Consider the following 20,410-nt stretch of genomic DNA (forward strand, 5'->3'; position numbering starts at 1 on the left):
TGATCCATTTTATAGTATCCAAATTGGAACACTGATAAACCATAGCACATGTCACTAGGTGTACATCTTTCCATGGTCTCACTTTTCTCTTTTCAATGTTCTGTTTAGGACAGGCAAGTTCAGCTAAAGCTGAAACAGCTGAGAAACATATTGAGAAAATAGCTGACTTAGCATGGGTGTTTGCTGTAAGGGAAGGATTCCGAAACTTCAAATCAATTCCTACTGGAAATCCAGGACCTCCATTGAGAAAGTACACTACGTGGAACAGACAAAGCTCTTTATCTGCCTCTTCGCTTGATAGCCATTCCAGAAATTTAGTCTCAGTTCCTAAAGGACATTTGATTATCTCACCTGAGGGGCTGCCTGCCCGAGCGCAAGAGTTGTACCACAAACTGACTTTGTTCATGGATAAACGTATCTATCCCCTAGAGCAGGAACTTATGGAGCACCAGAGGGCTGAAAATCGATGGATCCCAAATCCTAAAATGGAGGAACTAAAGGTATGTTTAACTGTTTTGAAGGGCATGTCAGGTGGACCTGCATTTTAATCGTCCCTACCGAGAGGTGATGTTCTGGCATGTGCACACCAAAATCTCCACGTTCTGAAATAATTTAGTCTAGGCCAGAGCTCTAGAAACAATTTTCAAGAAAAATGTCTTGGAAGCAATTATTCAGTCCCTGGGGTAAAGTATGGATGAAAGAGAAAGAAGTTTTTTGTAAAAAAAAAAGTGATATTTTAGGTTACAGACTCTGAGTTAAAGGAGAATTCAATACAAAAAGTATTTTGGTTTAAAAAAAAATTTTCCAACTCGAAGCCATTTTGAAAAATTCATTCTTAAGGAATAATATATACTTATTTTAATTTCCCTTTCCATTTCCACACACATCTGGGAGGTGCTCCATTTGTATCAGCAGGGCAATCTTTCACCAGGCATTCGCACAGAGTATTCTGTAGATTGGAATCAGGGCTGATCTTTAACATGCATACAGGCTATTACATGGCAGCACTCGGTGTCATGCTGGGATGCCGCTCGATGGAGCTGCTCATTCAACATGGATATTGATAGATTAGCTCATTGCTGTGAATCAGGGAAATAAAAAGATTATAATAAAACCTCTCAATTCACAGCAAGGTTCTTAAAAGGAAAGAGATCATGAATGTTGAAATAGAAGAATTAAGAAAATTGGCATAGAGCTTCGTTGAAGTGAGAGATTTGAGAAACTTTTGAAGGTGGGAGATGTAGTAAGATGGAGGGGTTTAGGGAGGGAGTTCAAATGCAGGGTCGTGATGACTGAAAGCTTTGGGGGTAGTGGGGTGGTGCAAGATCGCAGAATAGGCCAGAGTCGGAAGGTGTGGACTGGTGCACAGGGCTGGGAAAGGTTGCAGGGGTAGATTGGAACGAAACTGTGAAGGGATTTGTAAGGAAGGATGAAGTTTTTGAAGTCACTGTATTGGGCCTGAGAAGCAGGTGGACGTCAGTAAAGATAGGGGTGACAGGTGAGCATGATAGAATGTGGGTGGCAGAGTTTGGGATTTGGAGTTTATATATGGTGGAGGTCAGGAGGAAATTGGAGCCATCAAGTCTGGTGGTATGTTTTACGCAGTGTTTAGGAGGTGGGGAGATGGGTAATGTTTTGAACCTAGAAGATTATTTTACCATTTAGCATTTACATCATTAGGGCAGGTACTTTTATATTCAAATATACACTCTCTCAAACTCAGGGTTCACAAATAACTAGAACCTGCCTGCATTCCCAGCAGAGCTCCAGCAAGTCATTCAGTCTCTACTTTGACGTCACGTGCGTTTTTTGTTCTGAGGACTGGTGATTCATTGTTGTATGTGGTGGGGCGATGACTAAATTTGGATGGGAATTACTTCAAAATGATCGTTGGAGACGGTGACTAATAACCTACAATGAAAGGATTACACTTTGCATTTTCAGAATGAAGCTAAAGCAGATGGTCTCTGGAACATGTTTTTACCATTGAAAATTGATCCTGAGATTAAGTTTGGAGCAGGACTGACAAATCTGGAATATGCTCACCTGTGTGAGGTTATGGGGAGGTCTCTGCCTGCTCCTGAGGTATTACTATAATTATTTGTGAATCTTTGTTGCAAAGAGTCCACTTGCTTTTTTGGCTTGGCATAACAACATAAGAAATAGGAGCAGGAGTAGGCCATTCAGCCCCTCAAGCCTGCCCCGCCATTCAATAGGATCATGGCTGATCTTTCCCAGGCCTCAATTCCTCTTTCGGGCCTGCTCCGCATACCCCTCAACACCCCAAGATTTTAAAAGTCTTATCTACCTCTTCCTTCGATACATTTAGTGACCTAGCCTCCGCAACTCTCTGAGGTAGAGAATTCCAGAGATTCACCACCCTCTGAGGGAAGAAATTCCTTCACATCTCAGTTTGAAATATGTGCCCCCTTATTCTGTAACTATGTCCCCTAGTTCGAGATTCACCAGTGGAAACATATTCTCAACATCTACCCTGTCAAGCCCCCTTAAAATATTATATGTTTCAATAAGATCACCTCTCATTCTTCTAAACTCCAATGAATAAAAGCCTAATCTGTTTAGCCATTCTTGATAAGACATCCCCTTCATCCCAGCAATCAGCCTAGTGAACCTTTTCTGAACTGCCTCCAATGCTAGTATATCCTTCCTTAAATACGGGGACCAAAACTGTATGCAGTACTCCAGGTGTGGCCTCACCAACACCCTGAACAGTTGTAACAAGACTTCCCTATTTTTAAACTCTAACCCCTTAGCACTAAAGGCCAAAATTCCATTTGCCTTCCTAATTACTTGCTGCACCTGCATGCTAACATTTTGTGTTTCATGTACAAGAACACCCAGATCCCTCTGAACTGCATATTTTGTAGTCTTTCTCCATCTAAATAATAATCTGCCTTTTTATTCTTCCTACCAAAGTGGATGACCTCATACTTTTCCACGTTGAACACCATCTGCCAAGTTTTTGCCCACTCACTTAACCTATCTATCTCCCTTTGCAGATTCTTTGTGTCCTCATCACAACATGCCTTCCCACCTATTTTTGTATCGTCTGCAAATTTGGATGCACTACACTCCGTCCCGTCCTCCAAGTCATTAATATAGATAGTAAATTGTTGAGGCCCTTGGACCAATCCTTGTGGCACCCCACTAGTTACGGCTTTCCAACCTGAAAAAGACCCATTAATCCCGACTCTCTGCCTTCTGTGTGTTAGCCAATCCACAATCCATGCCAACAAATTACCCCCAATACCCTGAGCTCTTATTTTGTGCAATAACCTTTTATGTGGCACCTTATCGAACGCCTTCTGAAAATCCAAATACACTACATCTACTGTTCCCCTTTAGCCACTCTGCTTGTTATATCCCCAAAGAACTCTAACAAATTTGTCAAACATGATTTCCCTTTCACAAAACCATGTTGACTCTGTTTGATTGCATTATGTTTTTCTAAATGTCCTGCTATTTCTTCCTTAATAATGGACTCTAGCATTTTCCTAATGACAGATATTAAGCTAACTGGTCTATAGTTTCCTGCTTTCTGTCTCCCTCCTTTCTTGAATAGGGGTGTCACATTAGCGGTTTTCCAATCCGCTGGTTCCCTACCGAAATCCTATGAGTTTTAGTATATTATGACTAATGCCTCCACTATCTCTGCAGTCATTTCTTTTAAAACCCTTGGATGCAGACCATCAGGCCCTGGCAACTTGTCTGCCTTTAGTCCCATCAGTTTGTCCAGCACTTTTTCCCTCGTGATAGAGATTGTTACAAGTTTCTCCCTCCCATTTACACCTTGCTCATCTATTATTGTCAGGATGTTTATAGTGTCCTCCACCATGAAGATCAATGCAAAATATTGGTTTAAATTGGCCTGTTTAAATTTATTTACATGTGTTTACTGTATTTTTTTTATCATTGTAAGTCCCCTGTTTTACAGGCTTTCAACTGTTCTGCACCAGATACAGGAAACATGGAGATACTGGTGAAATATGGGACTGAAGCACAGAAGGAGCAATGGCTTCTGCCATTATTGGAAGGGAAAATCAGGTCCTGTTTTGCCATGACTGAGCCCAAGGTATAACTGATATTCTGACTTTTGTTGTTCCACCACCTGCTCCTCCCCCATTTAAAACGTTGTCAGTGAAGCTCTAAAATAGTCAGAATTATTTTTTACTTTGGAGGATACTCATTTCAATAGGACAGACAGTATTGACATAAATAGCCATTACCCGAGTCCTCTGGTGATCTGACCTCTGCCTTTTGCATATTTAAAGTTGCCTATAACAAGAATGCAACTAGATACAAATATATTGAGCACATATTCCCACGGGAGTTAACCTTGGTAGCTGCTGAGGCATCTGAAGGCCTGAAGAATCCACTGCATAAGCCTTCCCATGGGATAATACATTGAGATGATGAATGACTCTGCCCCTTATGCATTAGCGTTCAAAATGCAGACTAAACAGATAACAATGCAGGCGATCGCTTCAACATCTGGAGCATTATCAGATGGCCATCATTATGTGAATGAATTAAATGTAATTTTGGAACCAAGATTAATATTCATCTGCACTTTAATAATGCAACAATGAGACTAGATACGAGATTCACTCACAACAGTAAATCTACAAATAGCTTGCTTCCTTTGGCTACCTTTGTTTGCAAAGCAATAGTAGCCTTTAATAGCAGCTGTTGGTAGAATTATTAATATCTAAATCCTACTACCAAAAATGTATAATTTGGTGTTGTAATTAATGAAACCACAGACCAATTATTCACAGTTAGCCATTTTCAATAGAGGATAAAGAGACTTAAACATTAATGGCCTTTTCCTATCCTCTGTTTGATGTAATGTCTACAGATTGGCTGTAGCGGTTTATGGCTGGTCTGTCAATCTTCCACAGGATACAGAGCCTCACCACAACAGTTACTGCTGAAAAGCTCTGGGATTGCACCACAACAACCTGCAGCAATTTAAATTAGAATATCAACAATGAAGCTTTTCCTGCCAATGAAATTCTTTCTGATATCCCATGGAACATTCTCCTTTGTACATAGTTCAATTACAGAATTACCTGTCACCTTCTAGACCAGGGTTATTGGAATGTGTTAGGCTGTGGGAATCCTATGCCTTACTCTTTGGTCATCCAATTCAATTTTCCAGGTTTTTCTATGATCTCAGAGCCCATTGGAATCAGACTTATGACATTTTTAACCATGTTACCAGCTATATAGTGTTGTGCTAACTGGCATACAATTGTAAAATGTTTTTATTTTATACATGTAATGATATATAGTTATAGGTTACTTTACCAATGTACTCCTTGGAGTTCTTTTGTTAACAAACTAAAGGCACCCAAATCGCCATTTAAACAGGACCTACATCTGCATCCCAGCGACATCTTGTCACTGTATTTTTAATGTCTTAGGACTCCTTTTTTGTTTCATTTGTTAAGTGCACTGAACATAGGACTCAGGAGCAGGAGTAGGCCATTCAGCCTTTCAAGCTTGCTCTGCCATTCAATAAGATCATGGCTGATCTGGTTGTGGTCTCAACTCCATTTTCCTGTCTGCCCCCCATAACACTTGACTCCCTTATCCATCAAAAATCTAACTCAGCCTTGAATAAATTCAGTGACCCAGCCTCCCCTGCTTTCCAGGGAAGAGAATTTCACAGACGAAAGACCCTCAGAAAAAATTTTTTTTCCTCATCTTCGTCTTAAAAGGAAAACCTCTTATTCTTAAACTGTGTCCCCTAGTTCTAGCCTCCCCCACAAGAGGAAACATCCTCATGGTATCCACTCTATTAAGACCCTTCAGGATATTATATGTTTCAATAACATCATCTCTCATTCTTCTAAACTCCAATGGGTATATGCCCAACTTGTTCAACCTTTTTGTTATGACCTATGTGGGAGGAATGCACTGTCCTTCTCTAGTTCCATTTCTGCACAGGTCACAACATATACTTAAATGTGTACCCAGTTACCGATGCAGCCAATTATGTACTCTATTTTAGTTCCATAATAAAATCCACCAACGAGGTTTCTTTAATAAACAACAAAAGTACTAATTTATTATAAAACAAGACTTAGTCAATAAAGATGCAAAGCTTTAACACAGTTTGAAATATGACAGTAAATATATATTTTCCCTTCTAAATACCCAACACACACACACACCGGAAAAATAAAAATGCTTTGGCCAAAGTACTTGTTAATTCTTGAAGAAAAAGGATAAGTTATGTTATGTTCCAGATGGCATACAGTCTGACGTCCTAAGTACACATAGACGGGTCACTGAGATCTTTTCAGAAGCAGTTCATTCAGGAGATGTCAGAAGGAAGTTTTCCAGAAGCTTCTCAGGAGAAATGCGGCATCAGGCGTTGCAGCTATCACACATTGGCTTTGTTTTGCAGGGTTTCTCAGAGGTGGAGAAAAGATGAGCTGGGTGTTTCTTTCAGCAGGGTACAAACCCAACAGACTCAAAACAGTATTCAAAAATGAAACCCACTCTTGAGCACCATAAATCTTGACATGCCATTTCTCTTGTCAACAATTCCCATAGTCAGAAGGCACCTGTTGTTTGCTTAGCTGAAGACATATGACTTCCAGTAAATGTTTTTAAACAGAGTCCTTCCAGTGACCCTTTTAAAAAATTGTCCAGCATCTGTGGAATCATTTCAGTCCTCCAATGAATCCATCTCCACTATTCTAAAACACGAGTCCTCAAAAAATATTTAAAAATGGAAGTACTTTCATAACAATTTCTTCATACGATAAGCCCTTCATCCCCGGAATTAGTCGAGTGAACCTTCTCTGAACTGGTTCTGATGCAATTATATCCTTTTTCAAAGAAGGAGACCAACACTGTACACGATTCCCCAGATGTGGTCCTACCAAGGTCCTATACAAATGTAACAAAAATTCCTTACTTTTATGTTCCATTTCCCTTGCAATAAACAACAACATTTCATTTGCCTTCCTAATCACCTGCTGTACCTGCATAATAACCTTTTGTGACTCGTGTTGGACACCCAGATCCCCCTCTGCACTACTGAGTTCTGCAATCTTTCTCTATTTAAATAATATACAGATTTTCTATTCTTTCTGCCAAGTGGACAAGTTCACGTTTTCCCACATCTGCCAAATTTTTGCCCACTCACTCAACCTATCTCTATCCCTTTGTACACTCTTTACAACTTAGTTTCCTTCCTATCTTGGTGTCATCAACAAATTTAGCTACCTTACATTTGGTCTCTTCATCCAAGTCATTGATATAGATTGAAAATAGTTGAGGCCCCAGCACTGATCTATATGGCACTCCACTAGTTACAGCTTGCCAACCTGAAAATTATGCATTTATCCCTACTCTGCTTCCTGTTAGCTAACCAACCTTTATCCATGCTAATATGTTACCCCCTAAACCATGTGCTCTTATCTTGTGTAGTAGTAACCTTTGATGTGGCACCTTATCAAATGACTTTTGGAAATCCAAGTACACCACATCTACAGGTTCACGTTGCTTGTTACTTCCTCGAAGAACTCTAATAAATTAGTTAAACGCGATTTCCCTTTCACAAAACCATGTTGACTCTGTCTGATCCCATTATGATTTTCTAAGTATCCTTCTATAACCTCCTTAATAATGGATTCTAGCAATTTCCCTATGACAGATGTTGGGCTAACTGGCCTGTAGATTCCTGCTTTCTGTCTCCCTCCTTTCCTGAATAAAGGTGTTAAATTTGCTATTTTCCAATCCACTGAGACCCTTCTAGAACCTAAGGATTTTTTTTAAAGATTATAACCAAAGCCTCTACTATCTCTGTGCCACTTTTTTTAATACCCTAGAATGCAGGCCATCTGGTCCTGGGGACTTGTCAGCCTTTAGGTCCAATAGTTTTCCCAGCATCTTTTCCCTGGTGATGGTGATTGTTTTAAGTTCCTCCCTCCCTTTCACCTCTTGATTTTTCAAGTATCTTTGGGAAGTTTTCAAATTCTTTAACAGTGAAAACAGGCACAAAATACCTGTTCAACACCTCTGCCATTTCCTTGTTTTCCATTATCAATTCCCCAGACTCTCTCCAGAGGACCAACACAAGCTTTATTTACTCTTTTCCCATTTAAATACTTGTAGAAACTCTTACTATCTGTTTTTATATTACTAACTATTTTTCTCTCATACTCTACTTCCTCCCTGTATTTTTTTTGTTATTCTTTGCTGGTTCTTAAAATCTGTCCAATCTTCTGATCTACCACTAATCCTTGCAGATTTGTACAGTGTTTCTTTCGGTTTGATACAATCCTTAACTTCCTTACATAGCCACGGATGATGCAACCTTCTCAAAGAATCTTTCTCACTGGGATAAATCTTTGCTGAGAGTATTAAATATCTCCTTGAAAGTCTGCCACTGCATCTCTTCTGTCCTACGTTTTAACCTAGTTTCCCAGTTCACATTAGCTAGTTCTGCCTTCATACCCTTGTAATTATCTTTACTTAGGTTTAAAACACTTCTCCCCTTCACACTGGACATGATTAGGAGCTGGGACACAGGCTACTTTTCCCCCTCACCTTAGCTACAGAGGCCAACTGTAATGTCCTTACTGCTGAGAGTAGCTAACTCTGTACAAGTCAGGGAGTGAGGTTCCTGTCTGTATATATAGGGAGCAGGCTGGGGGGAACTTGCAATGAGAGGGGGAGAATCTAGTTGTTGTGGTCCATATGGGGAGCGACAACATAGATAGGACTAGGCAATAGGTTCTGCATAGGGAGCATGTCCCTGACTTGTACAGATTTAGCTATTCTCAGCAGTAAGGACACTACGGTTGGCCTCTGTAGCTAAGGTGAGGAGAAAAACTAGCCTGGGTCTCTGCTCCTAATCACAATCCATTCATTGAATCTTGCTGGAAGGTGCATGTATGGACATTGGGTGAGGAAAGAATATGGTTTGGCTAACATTCCTTGTCATGGTTCCACATGAAGAATGACTACTTGGGTGAGGTACACTGAATGATTGTGTCCTTGGAACCAAATCCCAGAAAGAAACCACACCCTTAAAGGAGGGGGAATTTTGTTTTTTTTTAAAGCACTGGTATTCAGGCTTTTTAGCATTAGTAAAGTTTCAACTTTTGCTAATCTTGTAGATTCTGATGCGAGGAGATAGTCACTTATGGATGACCATGACATTCAGAGGTTTCTGATTATTCCGTATGACCTTGCTGTTCTTGCAATGTGCAGGTTGCCTCTTCAGATGCTACGAACATTGAAGCCTCAGTTGTTGAAGAGGGAGACATTTATATCCTCAATGGCCACAAATGGTGGATATCGGGTAAGAATGACCAAGGAAAAATGCACAGCATGATTGAATGAGAATATTGAGAGGATGCGGTGGGTTAGTACAGTATCTGTTTATTTCTTGGATCTGAATTTGAAAATAAAGCAAGAGCTGGGATGAGAAAAGGCCATTTTGTCTATCTGAGTTCATCCCTCTAGTGCCCATTGTGGCATTTTATTTGTAGGTTGAAGAAAATTATAGGGGTGTTATAACTGAATTAATATGAGCAGTATGATCAATGTGTTACATGATTCCATCTATGAAAGTATGACAACCACCTGTGATTCTCTGGTCTTGGGTGTGATTCCACAGATTGATCTTGCGTGTGTCTTGACAGGTGCAATGGATCCTCGCTGCAAACTCTGTGTGTTTATGGGAAAGACTGATCCACATGCTCATCGTCACAGACAGCAGTCCATGATTCTGGTTTCTATGGATACACCAGGGATTAAGATTGTCCGACCCCTATCTGTTTATGGGATGGAAGATCCTCCAGGTGAGGCAGGCTATTATTGGAGGGAGACCTGGGTGAGGTGAAAGTGTATTGTGCAATTGAGGGACCTGTGTAGATGAGCAGAGTATCTGCTTGGAGATAACCCTGGAACAAAGTTACATTTAGAAGATGCCCAAGGTGACACAGTTGGTTCTGGTATGGTTGATATCTTGGGTGAAGCAGTGTTAGAAATTCTCTCTGTCCATTGGTTGCAAGGGTTCTGTCGAATAAGTTTATTTAATCTTGACTCAATTCCTTGTGGACATGTTCCAAGGCACTAAACTGCCCCTAATGTGATGTGAAATTTGTAGTCTTGTTCAGGGAAACCACAGGTTGTCTGGTATAAACGGGGGAGAGTGCCACACTGATTCAGAAGAGGTATTTTTCTGAGGCTGGAACAAAGTGGAGTTATTTTCTAGCTAACTCTGTTATCTTTGATCTGAGAGTGCTTGTTGCTGACAGTGTGTGCTTGATATAGGAAACTGTACCACTTCCTAGCATTGATGAGCATAAAATTCACAAAACCACCAATGTTGCTCTCCCTGCACAGTTCCATTCATCTAGGGAGGAAAGGAGCCAAGGGTTTTCTGTTGTGCTGTGCCCATATTGTTGGTGTCTCACCAAAGGACAGGACGAAAGCCTCTAAGAATTGGCCTTCTCTTAAAGATGAAGCCATCTTTTACTGTGAAGCATTTCAGTTGGCACCCTAAACCACATGAGGGATTTTGATAGAGTAAATATGGAGAAACTGTTTTCACTTGGTGAGATGCTCAGTAACCAGAGGACACAGATTTAAGACAATCACAAAAGCCAGTGGGAAGATCAGTCATTTTGCACTGTCTGAAAAGTTGATCAAAGCAGATTCAATAGTAACTGTCAAAAGGCAATTGGATGATATATACTTAAAAAGGAAAAATTTGCATGGCTATGGGGAAAGAACAGGGGAGTGAAATTAATTTATTTTTCTTTCAAAGAGCTGGCACAGGGACAATCAGTCAAGTGGCCTCCTATGCTGTATAATTCTGTGAACAGCTGGGTGGCTGAACTGAGAACTAATGAGATGGCTGACCAGTGCCATGAGATGGTAGAGCTACCTGAGTACATTTTCTGTGACTAGTCTGAAAAGAAGGGGTCGGGTATTTATCTAGCTGTTAGGACAGGAGGGGAAGAGTTGATCCAGTAGTCAGGTAGGGACAGGGAAGTAGTAGAAATAATGCATCTGTCTGGACTGATTGAGAAGGGAGATGATGGTACAGCTGTAATGATGAGAGGGAGATATTGCTGTAGTTATGATGGGTATAAAAACACATTTGTTACTTTACTGTAGGAGGTCATGGAGAACTTGTATTTGAAAATGTTCGAGTACCAAAAGAGAACATTCTATTGGGGCCTGGCCGAGGGTTTGAAATTGCTCAAGGTAGGCTGGGACCAGGAAGAATACACCATTGCATGCGACTCATTGGCTATGCAGATCGAGCTTTGCAACTTATGAAGGAACGAGTGAGTATCTGACATTGAGTGAGGTTGATCATTTTAAAATGCCTCTCACTGACCTGTTAAATCAGGATCTGGCCGGCGGATGTATTTCAGAGATGAAAAATTTTCCATTGTCTTCTTCTTTCAGGCCAGCTTTTTCATAAAATCACGCCGAGTTTCACAGCTGACAGGTTCCAGCATCGCGGGAACAGCGGTTTCCCAACTTCAGACAGATTTGGGCTTTTCTGGCAGGTTCCGGATTTTTTTTAAAGCCTGCCGGGAAACCCCGAATCTGTCCGACGTTCAGAAACAGCTGTTCCAGATGTCAGCACCAGTCAGCTGTGAAACTGACCAACCACAAAGTTGCTGTGCTGAGCGCTCCTGCTCCCTGCAACTGTTAGAGAGAGTAGGGGGGTGGGGGGAGAGAAGAGAGAGAGGGGGGGGGGAACAGAGGGGGGAGGAATGACAGAGGGAGAAAGAGGGGGGACAGAGAAGGAGGGGTCACAGAGCAAGGACGATACAGAGAAGGGAGAAACAACACGGGGGGGGGTGGTGAGGGAAACACAGTAATGGGGAGAAACAACAGTGAGGGGGGGAACACAGAGAGGGAAGAAACGGAGAGAGAGGGATCAAGATCACTCCTGACAGATGTACGTCTATCTGGAACACTCGGCAATGCGACAAGAAATGTGTGGGCAAACATTGACTACTTGTGCAAGCAAAAAAAAATGGCAGGTATCTCACTAAATCAGTGTCCAACATAGTGATGAGAAAGTAAGTCAATAAATTAGTTTTCTCATTTGAAGCTTCTTCACAAAAATGCACATTTGTTGTTGTGATTAACCGTAAGATAAATTTTTAATGATTTTATCTTTCTGAAATTGTCTCACCAGCCCTCTATGTAAGATTAAAGTTGTAATATGGCCCCCACGCGAAAAGGTTGGACAACCCTGTGTTAAGTGCAAAGTCACGGTGCTTGTTGCTGTTGATATGGGAGTAAATTTCCTGTATTCCAGAAGTGTTCAGAGATGTTTTAACAATATAAGGTGCTATATAAATGAAAGAATTTTTCTCTAATTCACTGTACCATGATGGAGTAGGATGTGGCTTCAATCCAGGGTTTTTTCTTTTCCTCCCTCACAAGGTGACTTGACGTTTTCTACTTCTGCATATGGAAAGGGATGAAATGGAGGGTTGATGGCACCACCTTGTGACAGGTGGAGGAGCTGCATTGGTTGGGATCTGAGACCCAGCTTAATGGGTGCAGAATGGCCAGCAAAGATTTAGATAAGATAAATAGAATTGGTTCTGTGCCATTTAGAGTAGGGAGGTTCCAGGTTTGATCCTTAGAATTAGTGATTCTTAACCATGACACCAGTGGAGGAATTACAATAAGCTAAAAAGGAAGGGAAAAATTGGCAAGGGTTCCCACATAACCTCGATCATCAATGAGATGAGAAAGAACTTCCCGATGTGCTTTGTCAAGGATTAATTTGAGGAGACTGTCAGTAAATTCCAGTTTGCAAGTGTTGTTGTGGGATTGGAGACTGCATCAAAGAGAGGCCTGTGTAATTGAGGCACGTGACCACTCAGCTCACCAGGGCTGATGTCCAATTTTAGTGAGCTGCCAGCACTGAATGAGCACTGATGGGTGGCTCACTGATCGGAGTTGTGGGGGGACAATCTGGCAGCACCTCTGTATTGTCAAGCCCTTAAAGGCTGGGGAAGCAACTCCAGTGTGGGGAGGAAATGAAGCGACTGCCAGCAGGTAATAAAATTCATGCTTATCCTGGCCTCACAAAAATCAGTACTACGACATTTTCTCCCATTTCCAGAGTGGCCTGCAGCAGTCGCTTTAAAGACATAGAATCCAAGTTTGCATATTTAAGTAGGCAGTCCCTCGGGAATCATAGAACCTTAGAAAGTTTAAGGCACAGAACTTGGCCCATCGTGTCTGTGCCGGCCGAAAAAGGATCCACCTATTCTAATACCATCTTCCAGCATTGGGTTTGTAGCCCGGCAGATTACAGCACTTGAGGTGCATATCCAGACTCCTTTTGAATGAGTTGAGATTCTCTGCCTCAGCTACCTTTTCAGGCAGTGAGTTCCAGACCATCACCACCCTTTGGGTGAAAATGTTTTTCCTCATCTCCCCTCTAATTTTTCTACCAATCACTTTAAATCTATGCCCCCTCGTCACTGAACTCTCTGCTAAGGTGAATAGACCCTTCACCTCCACTCTATCCGGGCCCCTCAAAATTTTGTACATCACAATCAGATCTCCCCTCAGCCTTCTCTGTTCCAAGGAGAACAACCCCAGCCTATCCAATCTTCCCTCATAGCTGCATTTTTCCAGTCCTGGCAACATCCTCGTAAATGTCATCCGTATCCTCTCTAGTGCTGTTACATCCTTTCTGTAATGAGGTGACCAGAACTGCACACAGTACTCAAGTTGTGGCCTAACCAATGAGTAATACAGTTCCCGCATAACCTCCCTGCTCTTGTATTCTGTACCTCGGCTAATAAAGGAAAGGATTACATGTGCCTTCTTAACCACCTTATCGACCTGTCCTGCTACCTTCAGGGATCTGTGGACATTCACTCCAAGGTCCCTTACTTCCTCTACACTCTTCAGTATTTTCTCATTAATCACGTATTCCTTTGCCTTGTTTGACCTCCCCAAATGCATCACCTCACACTCTCCAAGTTGAATTCCATTTGCCACTTTTCTGCCCATCTAACTAGACCATCATATCTTCCTGCAGCCTACAGTTATCCTCCTCACTATCTACCACACGACCAATCTTTGTGTTGTCCGCAGACTTCTTGATCATGCCCCCTACATTTACATCCAAATCATTAATATACATCACAAAAAGCAGGGGACCCAGTACTGAGCCCTGCAGAATGCCACTGGAAACAGCCCTCCAGTCGCTAAAACAGCCGTCAACAATTACCCTTTGTTTCCTGCCACTGAGACAATTTTGTAACCACCTTGCTACATTTCCCTGCAGACCATGGGATTTTATTTTTTAACCAGTCTGCCATGTGGGACCTTGTCAAAAGCCTTGCTAAAATCCAGGTAGACCATCAACTGCTCTACCCTCATCTATCTTCCTTGTTATTTCTTCAAAAAATTCAATCGAGTTGGTCAAACAAGAGCTTCCCTTAACAAATCCATGCTGACTATCCTTGATTAACCTGTGCCTTTCTAAGTGACAGTTTATCCTGTCTCTCAGAATAGATTCCAAGAATTTGCCGACTACTGAGGTTAGACTTACTGGCCTGTAATTATTCCTTCTATCCTTCGCTCCCATTTTAAACAGAGGTACAACGTTAGCAATTCTCCAATCCTCCGGCACCATACCTGTATCCATTGAGGACTGGAAAATGATGGTCAGACCCTCTGCTATTTCCTCTCTTGCTTCTTTTAATAACCGAGGATGCATTTCATCTGGCCCTGGTGATTTATCAACTTTCAAAGATGCTAATCCCATTAATATTTACTCTCTCCCTATGTTTATCACATCCAATACTTCACACTCTTCCTCCTTAACTACAATATCTGCATCGTCCCCCTCTTTTTTGTTTAGACAGATGCAAAGTATTCATTACGAATACAGTGGCGCAGTGGTTAGCACCGCAGCCTCACAGCTCCAGCGACGCGGGTTCAGTTTTGGGTACTGCCTGTGCGAAGTTTGCAAGTTCTCCCTGTGACCGTGGGTTTCTGCCGGGTGCGCCGGTTTCCTCCCACAGCCAAAGACTTACAGGTTGATAGGTAAATTGACCATTGTAAATTGCCTCTAGTGTGGGTATGTGGTAGGGAATATGGTATTAATGTAGGATAAGTATAAATGGGTGGTTGTTGGTAGGCACAGACTTGGTGGGCCAACGGGCCTGTTTCAGTGTTGTATCTCTCTATGACTCTGTGACTAAGAACCATATCAATATCATCTGCCCCTACACAGAGTCATAGAGTTATATAGCACAGAAGCAGGCCCTTCAGCCCATCATGTCTGTGCCGGCCATCAAGCACCTAACTATTCTAATCTCATTTTCCAGCACTTGGCCCGTAGCCTTGTGTGCTATGGCATTTCAAGTGCTCATCTAAATACTTCTTAAATGTTGTGAGGGTTCCTGCCTCTACCACCTCTTCAGGTAGTGCTTTCCAGATTCCAACCACCCTCTGGGTGAAAATTTCTTTCCTCAAATACACTCTAAACCTCCTGCACCTTACCTTAAATCTGTGCCGCTCTGGTTATTGACCCCTCCACTAAGGGAAAAAGTCTCTTCCTATCTAATCTATCAATGCCCCTCATAATTTTGCATACCTCAATTATATCTCCCCTCAGCCTTCTCTGCTCTAAGGAAAACAACCCTAGCCTTTTCAGTCTCTCTTCATAGCTGAAATGCTCCAGCCCAGGCAACATCCTGGTGAATCTTCTCTGCACCCTCTCCAGTGCAATCACATCCTTCCTATAGTGTGGTGCCCAGAACTGTACACAGTACTCCAGCTGTGGCCTAACTAGCATTTTATACAGCTCCATCATAACCTCCCTGCTCTTATATTCTGTGCCTCGGCTAATAACGGCAAGTATCCCATATGCCTTCCTAACCACCTTATCTACCTGTGCTGCTGCCTTCAGTGATCTATGGACAAATACAGCAAGGTCCCTCTGTACTTCCAGTCTTCCCTGTACCCCCCCTGTGCAGCTGAGCCACCCATGGTGCCATGGACTTGGCTGTGGCTGCACTCCCCAGGTGAAGTATCACTTTCCTCAGTATTCAGAACTGAATACCTGTTGGAGAGTAAGATGCACTCGGGGGGTCTCCGCACTACCTGCCTGATTCTTTTTGACTGTCTGGTGGTCACCCATTCCCTCTCTCCCTGCATACTGCTAAGCCGTGAGGATGACTTTCTTCCACTCCAGGGTTGTGGGTCTTTAGGTGACTGAATTGTCCAATTCTGGATCCACGCACTCTGCCACAGGTGGGGCAGGTGGTGTTTGGTGAGGCAAGTGAATGGGATGCTCGAAATTCTGAACGCTTCTTCTGCTGTTTGCACTTGGTTGCTGCCTGGGCATGTCGATGTTGTTAGAACTCGCTGGCACCATCGCGGATGCTTCTTCTCCATTTTGGACGGTCTTGAGCAAGAGATTCCCATGAATCGGTGGAGGTGTCCCATTTTTTCAGGTAGGCTTTAAGGACATCCTTATAGCATTTCCTATGCCCTCCTGGTAGCCTCTTGCCGTGACGGAGCTGGGAGTAGAAAGCTTGTTTTGGAAGTCTTGTGTCAGGCATGCGGATGATGTGGCCCGCCCAGCATAACTGACTAGCCATGACCAATCTCTCCATACTGGGGATGTTGGCCTGAGAGAGGACACTGATATAGGAGCACCTGTCCTGTCACTGAATTTGCAGGATCTTGCGGAGGCACCGCTGGTGATATTTCTCCAGGGCTTTGAGATGTCTGCTGTACAGTGTCCATGTTTCCAACACATACAGGAGGGCAGGTAACACTGCAGCCCTTTAGACCATGAGCTTGGTACCAGGTTTGAGGTCTTTGTCGTCAAACACTCTTTTCCTCAAACGACTGATGGCTGTGCCAGCACACTGGAGGCGATGCTGAGTTTCATCGTCGATGTCTGCCCTTGCTGAGAGAAGGCTCCCAAGGTATGGGAAGTATTAAGTAGGCAATTCACCTGTTTGCTGGTCCACATAAAGATCATGGTGGGTGGAACAGGGTAAGGAGCGCATCAAGAATTTCAGCATCTACTGCACCATTCGTGCTTGAAATAAAAATTAGCCTCACTATGACTCCAACTTTGCTGAGTAATTGCCACTAAAATATATAGGGCCATATTTTACTCTCAGCGGTGAAAGAACAGCACCAACTTTTGTTACACTTGTATTTGCCCATAAACGTTCCATAGAATTTTGAACTAGAAGTTCCAATCAGATAACTATCAGAAAAGTGCAGCTCCTTCTATGGGGCATCTGGGGCCTGTGTGAACAGGACAAGACACTGTGTATCTCCTTAATCAATCAGATTGAAGAGTCATTAATAAGCAGTGCAGAGTCTAAAGCAGGAAGTGGCAGTTAGAATATGTAATTGAGTGTCAAATCAGGCACAGAAAGCGAAATAAAGAGGGGCAGAAAGCTGGGATTGAGAGAGAGAGAGATCGATAAATGAGCCAGAAAGAAAATGTTTTTAAAATTATTTAAATATACATTTATTTTTAATTTTTTTAAATCTCCAAAATTAACAATAATGTGACTCCACACTTGTAAAAGTTAATTTTCAACTCGAGAGGCTGTTAGGCAATAATTAAGGTTTAATGTGCCACTAAAACAAATTATTTCACTGAAATGGACAAGCCTTAACTTTTTCTGGCGAGTTTAATGGGTATATATCATGTGAGTACAGCAACTTCACGCTGTTCCTTCTATTTCCATGCCAAGTCTTACAATGAGGTACCAGTATGGTACGTCTTCTGGAGGAGCAGGGTAACTCACAGCAACTTCAGGATTTTAACTTTTAACTGTGTATGTGTGGTCACTGGAAGTTGCTGTTTGATATACACTTTAATAACGGTGAGCATTGTTAGCCTCATTGTTATTTCTACAGCAATATCGGCCTTTGAAGTCACTGAGCGTTATTTTTAAACCATACAAACTATTAAATGCAGAACAAAAATAGTCAGAACCCTTCATTCAAAAATTTCTTCCTTCCAGTTCAAATGTTTGGGGCCTATCAATACATGCAGTTGGAAAGCTCATTGAAAGCCTATCTTTACTGCTTGCTGCTATGAAAGCAGGCCCATTGTCTGCTCCCAGGCTGTCATCAGCACTCCCTGTAGCCTCCTCTAGGATGTGTCAGGCATCACTCTTAACTCCCAGTTTTGAATTTTTGGCAAATGACCAATACTTTTACTTTTAATTTTGATAATTTCCCTCCCCACCCCCGGCCACATCTACCATACATTTTCCACATTTAAAAAAAAAAAAATCTTTTTATATAGGCAGATTGTCTTCCTCAGTCTTAAGATTAAGACACTGAATGCCATAAATGTGGCTTCGTTTAGCTTTTTGTTGAGTAGAATGGGATCTTTCCTTGTATTCTTTTCCTTACTGTACAAACAAACTGGTTGAAATTTGCAATTGTAACTGGAGACACTGATCTTAGTTGAAGTCTCCTCATCATGATTGTAGTGTTCCAGCAGAACGACATAGAAACATAGAAAATAGGAGCAGCAGTAGGCCATTCGGCCCTTCGAGCCTGCTCCGCCATTCATTATGATCATGGCTGATCATCCAACTCAGTAGCCTGTTCCCCCTTTCGCCCCATACCCTTTGAGACCCAAGAGCTATATCTAACTCCTTGAAAACATACAATGTTTTGGCCTCAACTGCTTTCTGTGGTAGCAAATTCCACAGGCTCACCACTCTCTGGGTGAAGAAATTTCTCCTCATCTCAGTCCCGAAAGGTTTACCCCGTATCCTTAGACTATGACCCCTGGTTCTGGACTCCCCCAACATCAGAAACATCCTTCCTGCATCTACCTTGTCAAATCCTGTTAGAATTTTATAGGTTTCTATGAGATCCCCCCTCACTCTTCTGAACTCCAGCGAATATAATCCTAACCGACTCAATCTCTCCCCGTATGTTAGTCCCACCATCCCAGGAATCAGTCTGGTAAACCTTTGCTGCACTCCCTCTATAGCAAGAACATCCTTCCTCAGATAAGGAGACCAAAACTGCACACGGTATTCCAGATGTGGCCTCACCAGGGCCTTGTATAATTGCAGCAAGACATCCCTGCTCCTGTACTCGAATCCTCTCACTATGAAGGCCAACATACCATTTGCCTTTTTTACCGCTTGTTGGACCTGCATGCTTACCTTCAGCAGCTGGTGTACGAGAACACCCAGGCCTCGCTGCATATTCCCCTCTCTCAGTTTATAGCCGTTCAGATAATAATCTGCCTTCCTGTTTTTGCTACCAAAGTGGATAACCTCATATTTATCCACATTATACTGCATTGGCCATGCATTTGCCCACTCGCTCAACTTGTCCAAATCACCCTGAAGCCTCTCTGCATCCTCCTCACAAGTCACCCTCCCACCCAGTTTTGAGTGATCTGCAAATTTGGAGATATTACATTTAGTTCCCTCATCTAAATCATTAATGTATATTGTGAATAGCTGCGGTACCCCACTAGTCACTCTCTGCTGTTCGGAAAAAGACCCATTTATCCCTACTCTTTGTTTCCTGTCCGCCATCTTCTAATTTTCCAGTTTTGAAGAAAGATCCATGCCCAAAGCTTTAACTGGTCTAATCAATCTGCAGATGCTGCCTGACCTCCTGAGTGTTTCAAGTATTTTCAGTTTTTGTTTCAGATTTCTAGTATTTGCCTATTTTTTGCTTTTTGTTTATTTATTGAGGTTGACTTGTGTAAGTCTAACCCTGCCAGAAATGTGAGGTATGGGAAGCTGGGGGACGGACGGGTTTATTTTGTCCATTATTTTAGATCCTGCTAATTCAGGGCAGTCCAGATTACAGCCCACAGGCCCTATGCAGCCAATACACTCTGTTGCAAAGGGTTGCTCTCGGTGTTGTAGCCTCAATAAATAAATGGTAAATGAAGGCACTGAGTATTAGTATCAACAATTTGAAATACCTGCAAATTATTGGGGACATTGACCTACACTTTATACGTAGCTCAGAAGGCTCCATGTATGCATCTAAATAGCCCACAAAGACAAAAGCACAGGCATTTCTGGCCTAATTCACCAGTGCTCCATCAGCTAAAATATATGAAACTTTATAAAGGGAATGTAGTAATGCAATGTAGACTTTAACTCACTTTCTAATCTCCCACCCACTGTACATAGGTAAAAACACGAGTGGCTTTTGGAAGACCATTAGCTGAGCAGGGCACTATCAGGGCAGACATTGCTAACTCCCGGATTGAAATTGAGCAGGCACGGTTACTAGTATTGAAAGCCGCCCACCTCATGGATACAGTGAGAAACAAGGTAAAGACTCATTGAAAATGAAATCTTCTATTTTGCTCCACGGTCCCATT

At 42.3% G+C, this 20,410-nt stretch overlaps 1 protein-coding gene across 5 annotated transcripts in view; it reads left to right on the plus strand.

Annotated features, from left to right (window-relative positions):
• LOC137382619 (acyl-CoA dehydrogenase family member 10-like) overlaps positions 1-20,410 on the plus strand; it is a 97,801-nt gene that overhangs the window by 70,910 nt on the left and 6,481 nt on the right. For all 5 annotated transcript variants that reach the window (XM_068054796.1, XM_068054797.1, XM_068054795.1 and 2 more), the window contains 7 exons: positions 109-500; positions 1,945-2,085; positions 3,956-4,093; positions 9,256-9,346; positions 9,690-9,848; positions 11,173-11,345; positions 20,217-20,360. In XM_068054796.1, the coding sequence (XP_067910897.1) occupies positions 109-500; positions 1,945-2,085; positions 3,956-4,093; positions 9,256-9,346; positions 9,690-9,848; positions 11,173-11,345; positions 20,217-20,360 (1,238 nt within the window). The remainder of the gene's footprint in view (positions 1-108; positions 501-1,944; positions 2,086-3,955; positions 4,094-9,255; positions 9,347-9,689; positions 9,849-11,172; positions 11,346-20,216; positions 20,361-20,410) is intronic.

This window comes from Heterodontus francisci, chromosome 23 (assembly GCF_036365525.1).
Source record: "Heterodontus francisci isolate sHetFra1 chromosome 23, sHetFra1.hap1, whole genome shotgun sequence".
NCBI lineage: Eukaryota > Metazoa > Chordata > Chondrichthyes > Heterodontiformes > Heterodontidae > Heterodontus > Heterodontus francisci.